The sequence below is a fragment of the Gracilinanus agilis genome, chromosome 3 (assembly GCF_016433145.1).
Source record: "Gracilinanus agilis isolate LMUSP501 chromosome 3, AgileGrace, whole genome shotgun sequence".
NCBI lineage: Eukaryota > Metazoa > Chordata > Mammalia > Didelphimorphia > Didelphidae > Gracilinanus > Gracilinanus agilis.
The window spans coordinates 602,777,253-602,797,908 of record NC_058132.1 but is presented as its reverse complement, the minus strand read 5'-3'; the positions used below and the strand labels follow the sequence as shown (position 1 = coordinate 602,797,908).

Sequence of the window (20,656 nt, the reverse complement as noted above, 5' to 3'; positions counted from 1 at the left end):
AAAATTCATCTGATGTGAACTTATACTTGAATGACTATTTTCATTTTTTTTGTAACATTTATTTTTAATTAATGATATAGTATTTCATTTTCTCTCTTTAGCATCTTGAAGGCTTTTTCGGTAATGATAAAATGTTAAGTGCAGGGGGAAGAGCAGATATTGAAAAAATTTAAAAATAATAAATGATTACTGTTCTGAAGCAATGGCCATGAATACTCATAAAACTCTATTTAATATAAAGGGGCTATTCTATTTTTTAACAGTTCTCTTCACTAAAAAATTAATAATGCTTAAGTAAAAAGCTCTTCACACCTGGATTTGTTAACCTTGACTTCATTTTTGATCCACAGGCTGTGCTATGCTGCTCACTTGGTGACTTCCTTCAATGTATTCAAAATACAGAACACATAGAGAATTGCAATCATGAAGGGAGTGACCTAAAAGAGAGCCAGCCCCCAAATGTTTGACAGGTATGAACAAGTTTTTAGCACTGCAGAAATTAGAGAACAGAACATACACAAGAAACTCTGAATTAATTCCCAATTTTTTTCTATATATAAATCCCTCCTTTTGGGACATATCATTAGCAACAAATTTAAATAATTTACAATGAATACAGGTCAATTTGGCAATCAAAAACTTCTTCATTGCACCTTACTTTCTGCATTCAGTCCACACACTACTTCAAGAGGCTGGGGGGAGGGGTGCGCAAGAGGAAGGGGAGCACTTCTGTTGCTAAGGCAATCAAGGAGCTCAGCACAAACCCTTGAAATCATTAAAAAAAATTCTTCTCATTTCCCCCCAAACAATTCAACAAATGAACAAATTATTAGTCCTTGAAGAGTACAGAGGAGATGAAAAACAGAAGTCTCTTCTTCATGATCAGGAAGATGACAATTTCTTGGGGTGGGGAGAAGTGGAGGCAGGTGTCTGAATATTCACAGTTTAATGCAAAGCACAGATGAATGAAATTCTGTAGTTGCTTTCAGGCAGTTTTGCGCATAGAAAAAAAGAGAACTGTTTAGAAAATAAAAAGTTTACTTTGTCTTTCTGGCTGTGATGAACCAGTCATTTTCTTCACCTTAAAAAGGTGAAAACGAAAATCCAAAATTAATCCGATTTGTGGCAGTAAAGGTCCTTAAGTGCTTTCAGCTCTTCAATCAGTGTCTTGTTTTGGTTCTCAAGCACAGCCACTCTGTTCTCTAGACATTTCACATATTCTTTTTTCTTCCTACGACACTCACGTGCTGCTTCCCTACAAACAGGAAAGATTGTTTTAAAATAAAATCCAAAGAAGGCTCTCTGGGAGGAGGGAAGACGAAGGGACACAGAAGGAAAGGTAGGTTAATTAAAAATGAGGCATTCCAATAAAAATTTATTTCAAAAATATTTAATACAAAGTATCCTTATGGGCATTCATTTTGGAATAAAATAGCCTTGAAAATATTTTGAAAAACAGTTCCACGAAATAGATTTTCTTAAAGACATAATGAAATAAAAGGAGCCTAATAATGTAACACTACTTTTACTTCAAACCACCAGCTCTAAACCATGCTGCCTCCACTTGGGCTATCATGTCCATTAACTTTGAATTCTGACAGCATGCACAACCCTGGGCCACCTGACAGGTGAGCTTTTCCCTAAACCTGCCCAGAACCAAGCCTCCACCACCCTTACTTTTTGGCCACCAATTCAAATCTGATGTTATATCTCAACTCCTTTATTCAATCTCCTCTTTATGTGTTGTCTTCCCCAACTACGATAAAACAAACTCCTTGATTACTGTCTTTGTTTCCCCAGTGCTTAACACATTACCTGGCACATAGAATAAGTGCTTGTGATATCAATGTATCAACCAAAATATTATATAGTGTTAAGTAATAGATAGCATAGGGGAAAAGTTTGGTCACCACAACGTGATTTCAGAAAAAAAAACCCTTTGTTTAGAAACCACCAAACATGTCTCAAATGGCTTTTTCCCTTAGTCATCACTGTGTTAACACTGCCCGCTTCTCCAATTTTCTATCTAATTCTGATTTCATTGGTATTGGGAACTCCTAGGGCAGAAACTTCCTCTATCAATGTATATCTTCCATGGTCCTGGCAACTTCTAGTCTTTGTAGAGTTGCGTGGAGCATTGAAAACATAGATGACTTGACCAGGGTTCTCCAGCCATCAGATGTGGGCCTTGAAATCAAGTTTTTGTGACTCTAAGGTAGGATGTCTATCCACTATACAATACTGTCCCTCTCTCCCCATGGCATAAACTATGAATTGCCCCATGAAGCTTAAAGGTTCTGACAGACCAGCATTTACTCTAACTCTAAAACCTGACAAACATACATGAAATACTTGCAACTGAAAATTATTCTTAGTATTCAAATTTCCAATTTATTCCAGCACACTAGGGTAATTCTTTAGGTGTAAAAGTACCTGATCTTGGTACTTGATAGCAGAAGAAGCATTGATCTTGGAGTTAAGAGAACTGTTTTGAGTGCTGGCTCTGAGAACTGAGACTTTGGGCAAATCGCTTATCATCTCACTGCTTCAGTTTACTCATCTGTAAAATGGGGTAATAATAGCTAGTATTTATATAGCTTATATATTCAAGTTTGCAAAGTGTTTTATTCTCTCACTTTAAAAAATCCTCACAACAACCCTGCGGGTGGGTGCTACTATTAACTTCTTTTTACAAACTGAAGCAGACAGAGGTTAAGTAGTGACTTGCCCAGGGTAAGTGTCTGAGGCCACCTTTGAACTCAGGCCTGTCTTCCTGTCTCTTAGGTCCTAGTGCTCCACCCCCTGTGCTAACAAGTAGTGTCCAAATTGTATTACTTATCTTGCAGAGTTGTTGTGAGGAAAAAGTTTTTGAAACCTTACCTGACAGTACCATAAAAAAAGCCCAATGCCTCGCACACAGAAAGCACTTGGTAAATACTTAAATTTAATTTGAATACTTTAAAGGATGACAATAATTCCCAAAGCCTCTTTTAAGTCTTTTTCTCTCTGAACTGTTTCTGTCTTCACCAAAATTCCTGTGCACAAATCAAAATAGCATTCATCTTTGCTTTATTCCTCTTGCTGTATTCAACCACCCAAGCCATTAATTCTTTTTCAGAAGGCTGGCCTTCAAACATTTGGATATAGGCACTGGGTGCCCCTGACATCTTTCATTTCATTTTCAGTCTAAACATATTCAGTTGCTGTAATTTATTCTCATATCATACATTGCAGATCTCTAGTTATCGATGAATCTTAAAATGTGATTCCTGGAAAAATGTTAATTATTGTTAAAGTTTTATAAAGAGCTTCAATTAATACACTTTTAATTTTAATTTTTTTAAAAAATCTGTGTTTTAGAACTTTTGGGTTGTATTAAACTTTTAGTCAATTAAAATAGTTTTTTTCTTCCTGTAAAAACTGCATTCAGGTCAGGTTTATTTTATATATACCCCCTTAAATGAAGTTCCCCCAAATTTATAGGACCATAGGTTTTTGTTAAATAGAGATGGACAAAATCACATACTCTACCTGTTTGGTTTTTAAGTCTTTTGAAGCCTAGCTCCAGACTCCCAATTCTGGATGAGTTAGCATCCTTCTCTAGGTACTCTACATTCTAGATCAGGGGTCAGCAACGTATGGCTCTTTCTGCAGGAGCCATAAAGTCAATTTTTTTTTCAGGCGCTGTTACAGGAGCGCACACTGTGAGCACTGTACGGCTCTCACGAAATTACATTTAAAAAAATGTGGCGTTTATGGCACTAATGGCCAAAAAGGTTGCCGACCCCTGCTCTAGATGAAACAGCCTACTATTTGCTGCTGGAGGCAGTTCATTCTCTTGTGCCTTTGAATAGGCTGTTCCTCATGCCTGGAAGGTATACCCCCCCACTCCACCCCAATTGTATCTTTTGGAACCCTGAGGTTTCTTAAAGGCTCAACCTAAGTATCCATTTGTGCCCATCACATTTCTCAGTCTTGTCTCTGTGAATTTTATAATATTGTTAGATGTCTTGCTGATAGCATGATATATCACATCTAAGCATTCTCATGACCAAAATCTAAAAAGACTTTCAAGAAATAGTTTATAAGAATTGCTTTAAAGTGAACTCTTTTTTAAAGGCTATAATATTTTCTAAAATTACATTGAAAATCAACATCGTTTACTAGTCTTTTGTTTTTAGAATATCAATCAACTGATGATAGCAGGCATTGATTAAAGCATCTACTTTCTACTGATGGAAGCTGTGCTAGGTGCTGGGTGCAAGGGAATACAAGGACAAAGAATAAAATAATCTCTGTTCTTAAGAAACTTAGCTTACATCTTAATTGGGAAGATAATGGGTACAAGTACAGCTAAAGGCTAATAATTACTAACGTACAAAAAGTAGTTAAAAGAGATATAAATACAAGGCAAATGCAAGGAGAGGGGGCACTAGCAGTTGGAGTAATCAGAAAAGGATCCATTCAGAAGAGGTCATCTGAGTTGCATTTTGAAGATAAGGACTCAGGCCAACTAGGAGAGTTAGAGGTGGTGTCCCAGGAATGGGAGCTGGCTAATGCAAAAGCAAGGAGACAGAAGATGCAGGGTCCTCTGGAGTTTGGCTGAATTATGGACAAGTGGTGGAGTAATAGCCATTAAAGTTGAAAAGATGTTAGGGCCAGGTTGTGTGGGCTTTAAAAGTTGGAGGAATTAATTTTATTCTAGAGGCAACAAGAAGCCAATAGAGTTCGTTTCATATGGTTGAACCTACACTTAGTTATCAATTAGTGGGGAAAAACCAATTAGATTGTTACAATAATCTGAATGTACCACTTCCTGTTGAAAATCCTATCTGATCCCCTTCTAGGCTTGGAACTTCCCATCAGTGTTTTCAGGATCACACATATAACTTCTTTCAGGACACCGAGGATTGAAATTTACCTGAGAAAGGAGATCATTAAGTCATAATCTCTTCTCTTACTACCTACCTCTTTGTCATCTCCTTTAGTTTCAATTCTTAAACATGTTTGGTTTAGCACTTTTAGTTGGAAGGGTCTTTCTTAGAGAAATCTTATGAACCTTCCTGGCTTAAGAAGAAAAGTGACAGTTAAATAGTTCTATCTCTTCTGGGTTAAGTATTAGCATGACAACCACATTTGCTTTAGCAGTGGCCCATCCATTCCTGGTTTATTTTTGTTCTTCAGACAACTGAAGAACATTCTTTGTTGTTGTCTTTTAACAATAGCTTTAGGGAGTGAGCAGCTGGGTAGCTCAGTTGATTGAGAGCCAGGCCTAGACATGGGAGGTCTTAGGGTTCAAATCTGGCCTCAGACACTTTCTGGCTGTGAGACCCTGGGCAAGTCATTTAACCCCCCTTGCCTAGCCCTTACTACTCTTCAGCCTTGGAACCAATACACAGTATTGATTCTAAGATGCAAGGTAAGGGGTTTAACATCCCTTCCCCACAACAGTTTTAGTTCATTCTGGCCCTTCCTCAACACTGTCATATTTTCTATTTCTTCCTTGTATCTTTTGTAAGTTTTCCTTTAAAGTTTATTAAACTCATTCAAGAATATCTTATACTATTCAACTGGTTTCTTTAGTGTTTTTTCTCTTGGGATTATCAATAATTATACAGTCAGAATTATGTTTTATTTTAAGATTTCCCACTCTTTCAAGACATTTCCCTTTTCAGAATCTCCACTCATGGAACCACAACTATTATGCATTTAAAAAACCCTGATTTTCTAAAACTTGGAGTACATTTTTATTTTGAAGTCCTTTCCTTAATTATGAACACCAAGACAAAATGGTTACTTGTACCCAGCTTCAAGTCATTTCCATAATACTAACCAGTTATTCCTAGTTAGTCTGAATTAGCAGAGTCAAAATTAATTTTGAAGTAGCAGCTTCCCTCAGTGCTTCTTTTCTATCTTCTTAGTGATATAACTGTCATCACAATAAGTCAAAATTAGATGCTCAGCTATTAGGACAGATTTCAAAGGTTAAGACAAAGTCCACCCTCAAACCCGCCCCTCCCCCTCTTACATACAATTCATTATTTTTTTTCTTCGGTGCGAGTTTTGTAATTAACAGGATAATATTGTCCATATCCTTCCAATGCAGTCTACTCGCCAAATGAAATAATCTTAGCCACAAAATTAAGGCATATTTTTTCTAAGAATGTCAATGAAATGAAATAAAATCAAGTGGTAATTTTAACAAGTTGATATAATTACTTGTTTGTGAATATACTACTATGCAGACAACTGAGTTAAAGCTATTGAATTCAGAGAAAAACTAAGAATTCGCAGTCTTACTTTTTTTTCCTACTATTTACATTATTACTTTATTTAAATTAAGTATATGCAACAGTCTCATGTAACAGAATAGGTATGTGAGAACAGAATAGATGGACTAATAAAATAATTTTAAATATATTAAATGTTATTTTCTGCCAGACCAATATGTTACTTAATTAGCATTTATTAAATGCTTTTCAAGAGTACTAAGGACACAAAAGCAAGATAAGAAACAGTTCCTGGCTTCAAATGACTAAGAACAGGTAATAATCAGAAAAAGGAAGGGGAAATGCTTTCTCTAGGAGATGGCACTTGAGGTGGGTCCTTGAAGCAAACTGAGATTCCTGAGCTACAAAAGTGAGGAAGAGGAGAGTTGGTGAAAAGGCAGGAATAGAGTCCAAGGTCAGAGAAACAGCACATGGCCAGTTTGATTGGCACTAAGAGTCTAGGTGAGAAGTGGTTCTGAATGGAGGGAATGTGAAATCCAGTGAAGGCAGAATGGATAAGACATTTCAAGTGATGTAGGGGAAAGAAGGGGCAAGAATGTCTTCCAAGGTTAGGAGCATAGGTGATTGGAAGGATAAAACTGGAAATATGTATGAAAAAAATGTTATCAAAAAATTAAAACAACAACAACAACAACAAAACTTCCCACACAAGTCAGGTGTCATTCATGCCCATTCTGCCACTTTTCAAAAAAATCTATATTCAGTCTTCTCTCTTTCCTAAAAGAATAATTATAGCTCAGAGAAAGGTACATACATGTGTACCTACACATATACTTGCCCATTGGTTTTAAGTAGATATATTAGAGAGAAAATGATGACTTTCTCCATTGAATCAGAGAGACAATTGAAAGTCAGGCTCATAAAAGTTCATAGTCCAATTTCCTCATTATTATACAAGAAACTGAGATTCTTGCTAAAAAGCTAGGATCAGAATGCAGGTTTTTGTACCAACCAATCAACATTTATTAAATGTTAGTGCTAAGTGCCAAGTAATGTGCCAACTTTACATTAAAATTTTCCCTGTCCTCATATTCTATCATGGGAGACAACATATCCACATAAAATATGTAAAACACACATATACACATTGAGGAGATGGGTGGTTAATTTCCATTTTATAATGTTTGGTTTTCTAAATGTTTCACATATTTATATCTTGCTTTTCCAAATTACCCTGAAAGTAGGAATGATGACAATTTCTTTTGTATTCCTCAAAGGTCCAGTCATACATTAAGGGTTTAAAAGTCTGATTTATTAATAATACTATTTTCTAACATTGCTTTATAGACTTTGCTCTTTGAAAGCTAATGATTTCTTTCCATGTTATTAGTGTCATAATTCATACAGTTGTTACTAGATGTATGGTGCTATGTATCCTATTAAGATGGTACAAGCTAACTAGTTAGGATTTTAAATAAGTTAACATTTATAAAGTATTTTAAAGTTTGCAAAACTCTATATATTTATGTGTTAATACAATTTTTAATATTCACTTTATGACATTTTGGAATCTATATTTTCCTTCTCACCCTTCCCTCCTCTTCAAGAAGGTGGGTAATATTATAAGGGTTGTACATATAACACATATTGCTTACACTAGACAAAAATTCATGGAGGCAATTAAGGTGAAGAACAGTATGTTTCCATCTGCATTCAAGCTCTATCTGTTCCTTCTATGGTGGAAGATATCCTTTTTTTTATCATAAGTCCCTTGGAGTTAGTTGTTTTGGATCCTTTCTTTGCTGATAACAGTTAAGCCATTTACAGTTGATCATCCTAAATTATTGTTGTTAATGTGTACAACATTCTCCTTGTTCTCACTTCACTTTGCGTCACTTCATCTAAGTCTTTCCAGGATTATTTTTGCGATCATCTGGCTTGTCATTTCTTATGGCACAATAGTATTTCATTACAGCTATATGCCATAACTTCTCCAGCCACTGCCCAATTGATGGATATCCCTTCAGTTTCCAGTTCTGTACCACAACAAAAAGAGCTGCTATAAATATTTTAGAACATAGTTTAACTTTTTCCTTGATCACCTGAGGAAATAAACTTAATAGTGGTGTTATTTGGTCTAGAGATATACAAAATTTTATAGTTTTTTGAGTATAATTCCAGATTTCTCTTCAAAATGGCAGAGTCAATTGACAGTTTCACCAAAAATGTGTCAGGGTCCCTATTTTTCCACATCTTCAACATTTGTCACTTTGCCCTTTTATCATTTTAGCCAATCTGATAAGTGAGATGATATCTCAGAGCTGTTCTAGTCTGCATTTCTCTGATGACGATTAAAAGCATTTTTTTTCATGTAGTTATATATGGCTTTGGTTTCTTTAGTCAAAAACTGTTCATATCTTTTGATCATTTATCAATTGGGGAATGACTCATATTCTCGTATATATGACAAAGTTATCCATATATTTTAGATACAAAACCTCTATCCAAGAAACTATTGATAAAAGTTCTTTTATTCTAATCTTGGTTACACAGTTTTATTTGTACAAAAGCATTTCAATTTAATGTATTTGAAATTATCCATTTTACATTTCACAATGTTTTCTATCTCTTATTCATTCATAAATTCTTTTATCTATAAATCTGATAGGTAGCATGTTCCCTGTTTTTCTAATTTGTTTGTTTATAATATCTTCCTTTATACATACATCATGCATCCATTTTGATCTTATTTTGGTAAATGGTGTAAAGATATTGGTCTCTATCTAGTTTCTGCCAAAAAACTTTCCAGTTTTCCCAGAAATTTTTGTCAAATAGTGAGTTGTTCCAAAAGCATGGTTGGGTTTGTCAAACACTAGGTTACTATGGTCATTTAACATTGCAATCTTAGTTGGTTCTTTTTTTTTTTTTTAAAACCCTTACCTTCCGTCTTGGAGTCAATACTGTGTATTGGCTCCAAGGCAGAAGAGTGATAAGGGTAGGCAATGGGGGTCAAGTGACTTGCCCAGGGTCATACAGCTGGGAAGTGTCTGAGGTCAGATTTGAACCTAGGACCTCCCGTCTCTAGGTTTGGCTCTCAATCCACTGAGCTACCCAGCGGTCCCCTTAGTTGGTTCTTAAAGATGACCATGTGAGGTAGTACTATCCTTATCCTGTAGATGAGGAATCTATATCTAAGAAAGATTTAAGTGTCACACAGTTAATAAGTATTGAAACTCAGAGCTTCCTGACTGTGGAGCCAGAAGGAGGCATATGTAAGACTAAAAATATTAAATATAACACAGGTGCCTGGTTTAAATTTTACCTGATATCAGTTACCTCTGTGATCACGGGAAAGCCACATTAACATTTTGGGCCTCAGTTTCCTCATCTGTACAATGAACTCTATCAGTTTCATATCTGCTCCTATAGATCAGAAAAACTGTGGAAAACTTAGTCCTATCTAGTTCTGCGTGTGACTAAGTAGGCCTCTGTACACCAAACCTCCCACTCCTGCTTCATCTCTGATTATGATAGGGATACCTGAGGGGATCCTTCTCTTCAGGTGTGCTTTTTGTATTTGTGGGCCAGATAAAAAATCAAGATGCTAAGAGTTACTAGTCTATGTCTGAATTAGGAATTTTTTACCTTTTAGTGTCATAGAAATCTGTGGCACTCTATAGAAACCAAGAACCCCTTTAAGGACTTAGTGTAACATTTTTTAGATGAATAAAATAAAACGAATAAGATGGCAAAGGAGGAAATGAATTATATTGAAATAGTCATCAAAATAATAAAACACACACACACACACAATACCAAGTTCAGTTTCACAAATCCCAAGTTAGGAATTCCTAGTCTAGAAATGGAAAAATGAAAGGCATCAGGAATAATTCACATTCTTGATGAGTAACTAGTTTTTTTACAGATCAGGATGTGGTTTTCATTAGATTTAAGATTTGATGATTTATATAGAAAAGCCAGTACAGCAGAGAAAGAGAAGAATAGGAATGGTAGGACTGTTTTTAGGATCATCTGAGATTAGAGGTAGTCTTAGGTAATGTCTCCCTATGGAAAGGCATGAGAACTAGATATTTACCCCTTAGAAAAAAAATTTTTTTTTAATTAATATTTTCTGTTTCTTATATCACCATAGTATTCTCATGTACAAATGATCAATATACTGAAAAAGTCCTCAAACATGTGTAATATGTAACACCTGTGGACTTTCACCTTCACAAAGGGGTGGGCTGACTCCTATAGATTCTACACAATCTAAGAGCTGTAACTCTTAATTGCCTTGTCTCTAAGCTCAGTTTTTTTTTTTAAGGCTTCAGGGAAAGAAAGCTATTTTTAATTCAAGAAATACTGTTTGACAGATGGATAGGTTCTAGAAAATATATTGGTTTTCATCATCTTGCCCCATGTACAATAAGCTCAAAATGGATACATGATCTGAAAACAAAGTCAAATAAAAAATTAGAAAAGGACATCAAATACCTTTCACAGCTATGGCTAGGCTAGAGTTCTGAGTCAAACAAGAGACAGAAAGTTTCACAAAAGATAAAATGGATGTTTTCAGTTACAGGAAATTACAATGCTTCTGCAAAAACAAAATAAAAAAATTTTGATTAGAAAGGGAAATTACAGGGGGGGAAATCTTTGCATCAACTATCAGCACTAAATGTTTCATCTTTCTCATTTGACACAATGAAACACCTTAAGAAATACTGGTAATGACCAACTGCTCTGCAACTGAACTCTTCTCTATTTACTATTCCCTTAATATGAAATCCTAAAAGTGTTTTGCTTTTCTATTTGTATACCCAGAACTTCCCATAGTGATTGGTGTGAATAAATGACATTAATTGCTTAATTCAAAATGTATTGGGAATTAACACAAATATACAAAAACCAAGCCAAGTCATTCTAAATAGCTAAATAAAGGATGCAATTTTCAAAAGAATGGCAAACTATGATTAACCCTTGGAAAGACTGCTTCAAATCCCTAATGAGAGACATGTAAACCAATCTGACTCTGAAATTTCACCCTATTCCCAGCCAAATGACAAAGAGGACAAAACACAGTAAGATTGTGTTGGGAGAGAGAGGCAGGACAAGTATCAATAGACTATTGGAAGAGCCATGAAAGGGCTCCAACATTCTGAAAAACAATTTGTAACTTTGCTAAAAAAGTGATCAGAATATTCATGTTCTTGGACTCAAGAGATTCCATTAATAGAGGAAAAGTTCCATATATCCTAAAGCAGCACTTTCTGTGGGAGCAAAGAACTAGAAAAAAAGTAGGCGCCCAATGATTAGGGGATGGATAGGCAAATTCTGACATATGAATGTAACAGACCTTGTACTTTGCTTTATTAATTTATTAAATACAACGCAATAGTGCTGAGAATACAAGGAAAAAAGATTTAATTAAGTTCTTGTCCCCAAGTAACTTCAATTTTATTGAGGAAACAACACATATATAAGAAAATACATGCAAAATATTTAAAAGGTAATTTGGTAGGTAAGGTACTAGCAAGATGGAGAATATTTATGTAGAATGAAAGCAAACAAAACCAGATGCCAACTTTTGGCAGGGAGAGGTAACATGTGTAACTTTCTTTGAGGCTTTAGGGGTAAATGACCAAGAAGAATATCTTGAGAACTGACTGAATGTGGATAAGGTTAGTTGAAAGGTATAGGGAAAGAGTCATAATCAAAGCAACATCAAGGAGTGTGTCCTGGATATTAACTCCATCTGGGTGTCTTCCTTAGCATTTTTGTGGTGAAAGAAAGGTCTATCTTAAATTTCTGAGAAATGCTGTCTACTGTCCTCTTATTTCATAAGTACCATGAGTATGGGGTAGTAGGAAAGTATTAATCTATTGATATATATTAATACATTCCAAGAACTGTGCTAGGAACTGTGGATACAAATATAAAGAATGAAACAATCTCTACTCAAAAGGATCTTACATTTTAATGGAATTCTCAATAACTTGGAAGGTCCCTGACAGAGTGGTATTGAACTCAGGGCATGGAATTAGCAATTTTTTTTTGATAAGACCCAAGTGGGATTAGTTTTGCTTGAATATGCTTATTTGCTATAAGGATTTTGTTTTTTCTCCTCTTTTTCTGCTCAAAGTTGAGGGGTGTGAAAAGGAGAGAAAATAGATTTTTGGAAATTAAAAAAATTAAAAAACAAAGGAAATCAATTACTATTATTCTTTCACTTCAGAAATGAGACTACTCAGAGTAAACTTTCATACCCAATACACAGAGAAAATGAATAGGTATGTGTCTTTTGCTAGTTGATATAGGAAAGTTGCTATTACCTGATTTGAAAGGGAAAATGAAGAGCCCTTTTTGCAAGGTCTCCCTAAAAACTGAATTACCTTTAAGCTTCCTATTAAGTTTAATAGGAAGATCCTTCTTTTAGAAAAGGTCACATCCCCAGGGCAAGAAAGGGGCCCTAAAAGGAAAGGGTTGTCAAATAGGAAGGAAATGGAACATGGCAGCTCCTTTTGAATTAGTCCAGCAAGTCTAACATATGATATTTCTGAGGATTTAGAAGATAAGAATGAGGATTGGTCTGAGGACAATCTCAGAAGGCAGACTACCCTCTGCCCAAGTTTAAGGTATAACCCTCTATCCCTCTATTCATCCATCTATCTATCTATCTACTTGTAGAACAAACTAATGGGGATATTTTGCATAGGAATAGAACTTTTCAGTTTTTATTGATACAATATTAACCATATGTCATAATCTGTTTGGGCTTGATTTTTTTCTTCCCACAAATCAATATATCATGATAGACATTTAAGTTCAAATAATGCAAAATTCAATTTAGTGTGAATTATAAAATCATACCAGATAGCATACAATATGAACCCAAATCAACTAATCTGATGCATGTAAGTTAGCTGACAGTCAACATAAGTCTAGTGTCATGTGTGGATGTGATAGGCTGCTATGTAACACATTACCAATAGCTGTGCTAATTTTTAAAGTCTTAAAAAATAAAAAAAGAAAGAATACTTCACATACAAACACTGTCACCACAGAAAAGTCATCTTATAATGAATCAATAGAAAATTTTGATGTAATTAATGACAAACATGGTCATAGCAACTAATATGGGACAAGATATTGGAATGTCTGAATCTACAGTATGGCATATTATTAAAAATGCAAGTGAAATAAAATGGCAAAAATTGTACCAGCTTTTTGAGATTTGCAAACAACTACTAGGAACAGAAGTGTTACAATGACAAAAATGTAATGCCTTTTAGCTGTATGGATTGAGGACTGCAATCAAACGCATATTCTTAGCAGAACCATTTAGACAAAAACTTCATTAATTAAAGGTAGTTAAAAAAAAGGAAAACAAAGTCAACAGTGAATAAACTTTTATTGCGAACTTTGGTAGGCTTGACTACTTTAAAAATCAACTAAAAAGGGGGCAGTTGGGTAGCTTGGTGGATTGAGAGCCAAGCCTAGAGATGGGAGGTCCTCAGTTCAAATCTGACCTCAGACACTTCCCAGCTGGGTGACCCTGGGCAAGTCACTTGACTCCCATTGCCTACCCCTCATCACTCTTCTTCCTTGGAGCCAATACACAGTATTGACTCCAAGATGGAAGGTAAGGGCTTAAAAAAAATTAAAAAAAAATCAACTAAAAAGCTATCTGAAATATAATTAACAATGGGGGCAGCTGGGTAGCTCAGTGGATTGAGAGTCAGGCCTAGAGACAGGAGGTCCTAGGTTCAAATCCGGCCTCAGACACTTCCCAGCTGTGTGACCTTGGGCAAGTCACTTGACCCCCATTGCCCACCCTTACCACTCTTCCACCAAGGAGCCAATACACAGAAGTTGAGGGTTAAAAAAAAAAAAGAAATATAATTAACAACTTTGCAGGATATAAAAAAAACACCACATAAATCATTGACATTTCTATATATTACCAATAAAGTCCAACAGCAAGAGATAGAAAGAGAAATTCCATTTAAAATAACCCTAGACAATACAAACACCTGGGGGTCTATCTGCCAAGACAAAACCAGGAACTATATGAACACAATTACAATACACTTTTCACACAAAGTCAGATTTTAACAATTGGAAAACTATTAATTACTTATGATAATTCTACCTAAGTTAACTTTATTTACTCAGTGCCACACCAAACAATTATTTCATAAACCTAGAAAAAATAATAACAAAACTCATCTGGAAGAATAAAAAGTCAAGAATATAGAAGGAATTAATAAAAAAATGTGAAGAAAGGTGGCCTAGCTGTAACAGATTTAAAAGTGTACTAGAAAGCAGTCATCATCAAAACAATCTGGCACTCGTTAAGAATTAAGAGTAGTGAATCAATAGAATAGATTATATACAACAACACATAGTAGAAAATAATCATTGTAATCTAGTGTTTAATAAACTTAAAGATCTTTGGGGACAAGAACTTATCTGACAAAAACTGCTGGGAAAACTGGAAAATGGAGTGGCAAAAACAAAGTATAGACCAGTGATGGGCAACCTTTAGAGCTTGGTGTGTCAAAATTCGCCAAAAAAAAGAGCAAAACTCGGGTGGTGTGTCATTTCAAGAAAAAAACCATAATTTCATGATATTTATAGTTTAAACAACAAAAATGTATAACCATAATATATAACTGTATTTAGTAAACCAAAATAGGTAAATTAATATAGGTAGAATTGTTATCTATAGTGCACAGAGTGTCTACACTACACTTCAGCAAATATTTCATCCTCAGTATGCAGCCCCATACTACTCTGTATGTGGCTGCATGTCATCAAAAATGGCTACATGTTTCAGTGCTGACATGCATGTCATAGGTTTGCCATCACTGGTATAAACCAACAGCTCACAGTATAAACCAAGATAAGGTCAAAATGGATAAATTACTTAGACATGTGTGCTACCATAAGCAAATTAAGGGAGCATGGAAAAACTTACATGGTTAGATATATGGCTAAGGGAATAATTTATGACCAAACAGAGAAAGAGAGCTTTATGAAAGATTAACATGGATAATTTTGATTATATTAAATTAAAAAAAGTTTTTGCAGAAACAAAACTAATGCAACCAAGAAAGAAAGCAGAAAACTGGGAAATTTTTAAAATATCCTTTAACCATTTATAAATTGGGGAATGATTTATATTCTCATAAATATATGGGGACCTGAGTCAAATTTATGAGAATACAAATCATTCTCCAATTTATAAATGGCTGAAGGATATAAAAAGGCAGTCAGAAGAAATCAAATTTATCTATACAGTCACATAAAAATGTTATAAATAACTATTGATTAAACTGATTATATTGATTATAAAACATTTCTGAGGTATCATCTCATACCTATTAAATTAGACATGACAGAAAAAGAAAATTACAAATGTTGGAGGTAATGTAGGAAAATTGGGATATACTGCATTGCTGGCGAAGTTATGAAATGATATAGGGAGCTATTTGGAATGATGCCCAAAGGGCTATAAATCTACACATACACTTTGAGCCAGCAATACCATTACTAGGTCTATATCCTAAAGGGATTTTTAAAAAAAGGGGGACTAATTGTACAAAAATATTTACAGCAATTCTTTCTATGATAGCAAAGAACTGGAAACTGAGGGATATCATTCTATTGAAGAATAGCTCAAAAAGTTGTGGTATATTATTATAAAGGATGACCAGGAAGATTTCAGAAAAGCCTGAAAAGACTTATGTGAACTGATGCAGAGTGAAATGAGCAGGACCAGGAAAACACTGTACACAGTAATAGCAATACTGAATGATGAACAACTGTGAAAGACTTAGCTATTCTCACCAATACAATAATCTAAGACAATCCCAAAGGATTCATAATGAAATATGCTATCCATCTTCAGAGAAAGAACTGATGGATTCTGAATGCAGATCAAAGCATATCATTTTCTACTTTATTTTCTTCATGGCTTAAAAAAAGCACCATGATAAATATGGAAATGTTTTGTATGATATGGAAATGTTTTGTTTGAAAGCACATGTATAACCAATATAAAACTATTTACCATCTCAAGGAGGAGTAGGGAAGGGGAGAGAGAAAATGTGGAACTCAAAATGCTGCAAGATGAATACCAAAAATTGTTTTTACACTTAATTGGGAAAAAATAACATATTACTGAAGGAAAAAAATTAAGTTCAATTGCAAAGTTAAAATGACCAGAGATGGCCAGAGCAGAAGAGGATACGGTAGCTAAATAGCCTATTATTTTGAAGAAAATAATCAAATAAGGGAAATACAGTTATCAATATATTTTTAATGTGGATGAAACAATCTCAATACGGACAAGGGTGCTTTCATGAATTTAAATTTCTAAGAAGAAACTCAGCCTAGATTTAAAGTATCATTTAACACTTTTTTTTAAAACCCTTACCTTCCTTCTTGGAGTCAATACCGTGTTTTGGCTCTAAGGCAGAAGAGTGGTAAGGGTGGGCAATGGGGGTCAAGTGACTTGCCCAGGGTCACACAGCTGGAAGTGTCTGAGGCCAGATTTGAACCTGGGACCTCCCGTCTCTAGGCCTGGTTCTCAATCCACTGAGCTACCCAGTTGCTCCCTCATTTAACACTTTTATTGGGAAATAATATAGAAATTTAAAATGAAAACCAATGCTGGTCTAGAAGTCTTGAAATCCTTGTCCTCTGGGAGGCTACCCATAGATCCTTCTAGTTTTTTGGTAGTCAAATAAGAAATCAATCAATACACATTTATTAAGTATATACTACGCTCCAGGTAAAAGACAGTCCCTGCCCCATTATGATCTAATGGAGGAGACAATATGCAAACAAATATACAAAGCAAATTATATATACGATATTAACAGAGAAAACTGAAGTAAAGAGAGATTGGGTAAGGCTTCCTGCAGAAGACTTTAGTAAGAACTTAAAACTAGGGAGGCCAGTAGTCAGTATGGAGGAAAGTGTTTCAGATATGGGTGACCAAAGCTGTATTTAAGTTCCTTTAGTGCACCTATCTAGATTTTGCCAGGACAATATCAAATTTAAAACATTACTGATAAATCAGGTTACCCAATATTTTTCATTATATGACAATGTGAGAAAATTCTGAAATGTTGATAAAGCTCTCTGTACCTACTAATATATATATATATTTAAAGAATGAGAAAGTAGTTGTCTAAACTGTTAAAATATTTTAAACAGTACTAATGACCTTTTTGCCATTTATCATCAGTGTAGACTTATCTTTAAGAAAGACATTTGATAATTTAAAAATTTTGCTTTATATTATTACTCTATTACTCTGAAATAAACTTGAATCAGAAATATATTTTTTCATATATTTTGCTGTTATGTTACATTAATAAACATAACCTAGCTATAGTTTGGAGTAGATGACCTCTAATATCCCTTTTAGTTCTAAAATATTGTGGTAATAATTTCCTATAATAATGGCTATTATCTGGAGCTAAAAAAAAACCCTACCTCTTATAATTATTTTAAAAATTGCTTCAAGGGTTCCTTTTTTTTGAGAGAGGATGTGGATCTGAGAAAGGGGGAACAGAGAATCTTATACTAGTAGAAATACCTCACATTCACTCATCCTATCCCAAAGTGCCAAGAAATTAATTCCCTGGTTCAGATGGGGGGGATGGAGGAGGGAGGAAGCCTGGCAGGGTGCGGCAGTAAGGTATTCATAGGAATCCAAGGAAAGGGGCTCAAAAGACACTCATGATGTTTACTACCTGTATGACCTTATGAAAATCACTTAAATCTTTAGGTCTCAGTTTCTTTATCTGTAAAATAAAGACTAGACCAAATGGCCTCTCATGTTCCTTCCCATTTCTAGATATGATCCTGTGATAATTAACATTTTAGCTCCTGACACTAGCACTGTAAACTTGACCAAGTCACTTAATTCCTGTTTGACTCAAGTTTTCTCAACTGCAAAATGGGGATTAAAAAAAAAAGTGTTTAGTACAGTGTCTGTCACATAGTAGGTACGTTGTAAATACTTAATCCTTTCCCCTTTCTTAGCTATAATCTTCCTTTAAAGCATAATTCCCAAAAGTTAGGATATGCCAGTTTCAGAGGGCACAAGCCCTTCCACATGGGGAGTATGAAGCAATATCTAAAATTACTTAGTTTGAGTGTAATTCATTCATTAAAGAGCACGTGAATGAGCAAAATATTTAATACAGAATATACAAAGGAGATCAAATTTAAATTCATATACATCAAATCTTGATGAAGGTATTGATCTGCAATTAGCATCAGTTTATGACACAGATGAACTGTGCTGCCACGATGTTTGCTGCATTTAAATGTAAAGGATGTAAACTCAAGTTAAAAAATCTTTGCATGGAAGTAAAAGTACAAAAATGCATTATATTTTTTAACATAAGTACAAAATTAACTTGAATTCACTCCAGACTTCAACTTAAAAATAATAGAAATAACTTGAAGTACTTATAATCATTTGGACTTAAAGATTTTATTGTTTCAAATTAAAAAAATAAAAAATTCTTTCAGGATGGGTAAAATATATAACCTGCTGAATGAGAAAGCTTAAGCAAATAAAGATAGTAGATACACCTTAAGTAGTAGAAGCAAAGAAAGACTAAATAAAAAGCCCAAATCCAGAAAATATAATCCACTACAGCTGCAGAAAATAACAAATGGAAACATCTTGGATGTATGAGCGGCATCTCAAACTCAATATGTTAAAAACGGAACTCATTTCCTTTCCTCCCAAATCTTATCCTTTTCTGAATTCTTCCCTATTACTGCTGAAGGTACCACCTATCTTCCAGTCATGCAGGCCTGCAATCCAACTGTCACTCTTGATTCTATTCCTACCTATCTGACTCCTCAGTAAATACTCTATTATTACAACTATCATAAAGACCCCCTTAATTCTACTAATATGCCCCTAACCCCAGTTTAGGATTTTGTCACATTGCATCCGGATTATAGCAGGAGTCTTCTAAATGGTTTGCCTACCTCAAAAGTCTCTGTCCAATCTAGGCCATACTTCATTTGTCTGCCAAAGTGATTGTTCTAAAGCAGTGATTCCCAAAATGGGCGCTACCACCCCTTGGTGGGTGCTGCAGCAATCGAGGGAGGCGGTGATGGCCACAGGTACATTTATCTTTCCTATTAATTGCTATTAAAATAAAAAAATTATTTTCAGGGGGCTAAGTAATATTTTTTCTGGAAAGGGGGCAGTTGGCCAAAAAAGTTTGGGAACCACTGTTCTAAAGTATGGATTTGACCATGTCATCTCTCCCCACCTTCTAATCTCCACCAATCTTAAGGAGCTCCAGTCACTCATTACCTTCATGATCAAACAGAAAAATCCTCTGTATTTTAAGTTCTTCAAAACCTGGCTCTTCCTATAACTTATTCTGTTTCAGGCACTCCATAGTTAAGCTGCACTGGTCTAAACATATGACACTCCATTTTTAGACTCTCATCACTGCTTTTTTGTTTCCCTAGTTTCAAGGCTCAGTTTAAATAGTACCTTCTGCCTGTCAGATCTATGGGAAAGGGAAAATTTTAAAACCAAGCAAGAATTAGAGAAAATTACAAAATGTAAATTAAATAGTTTTGATTATATTAAACTAAAAAGCTTTTGTACAAATAAAAACAATGTAGCCAAAATCAGAAAGGAAACAACACATTGGGAAAAGATCTTTATAACAAAAAACTCTGACAGGGGTCTAATTACTCAAATATACAAGGAGTTAAAGCAATTGTATAAAAAAAAAATCAAACCATTCCCCAATTGATAAATGGGCAAGAGACATGAATAGGCAATTTTCAGGTAAAGAAATCAAAAGTATCAATAAGCACATGAGAAAGTGTTCTAAATCTCTAATAATTAGAGAAATGCAAATCAAAACAACTCTGAGGTATCACCTCACACCTAGAAGATTGGCTAAAATAAAAGGAGGGGAGAGTAATGAATGCTGGAAGGGATGTGGCAAAATTGGGACATTAATGCATTGCTGGTGGAGTTGTGAACTGATCCAACCAGTCTGGCTGGCAATTTGGAACTATGCTCAAAGGGCTATAAAAGAATGCCTGCCCTTTGATCCAGCCATACCATTGTTGGGTTTGTACCCCAAGGAGATCAGAGATAAGCAGACTTGTATGAAAATATTTATAGCTGCGCTTTTTGTGGTGGCAAAAAACTGGAAAAGGAGGGTATGGGGGCAGCTGGGTAGCTCAGTGGATTGAGAGTCGGGCCTAGAGATGGGAGGTCCTAGATTCAAATCTGGCCACAGACATTTCCCAGCTGTGTGACCCTGGGCAAGTCACTTGACCCCCATTGCCCACCCTTACCACTCTTCCACCTATAAGCCAATACACAGAGGTTAAGGGTTTGTTAAAAAAAA

General features: G+C 35.0%; 1 protein-coding gene across 2 annotated transcripts in view; it reads right to left on the bottom strand.

Moving 5' to 3' along the window:
* Window positions 1-1,110: 1,110 nt before the first annotated feature.
* The window catches only part of CREB1 (cAMP responsive element binding protein 1), a 117,478-nt gene continuing 97,932 nt past the window's right edge, over window positions 1,111-20,656 (bottom strand). For both annotated transcript variants that reach the window (XM_044670688.1, XM_044670689.1), the window contains one exon: window positions 1,111-1,255. In XM_044670688.1, the coding sequence (XP_044526623.1) occupies window positions 1,111-1,255 (145 nt within the window). The remainder of the gene's footprint in view (window positions 1,256-20,656) is intronic.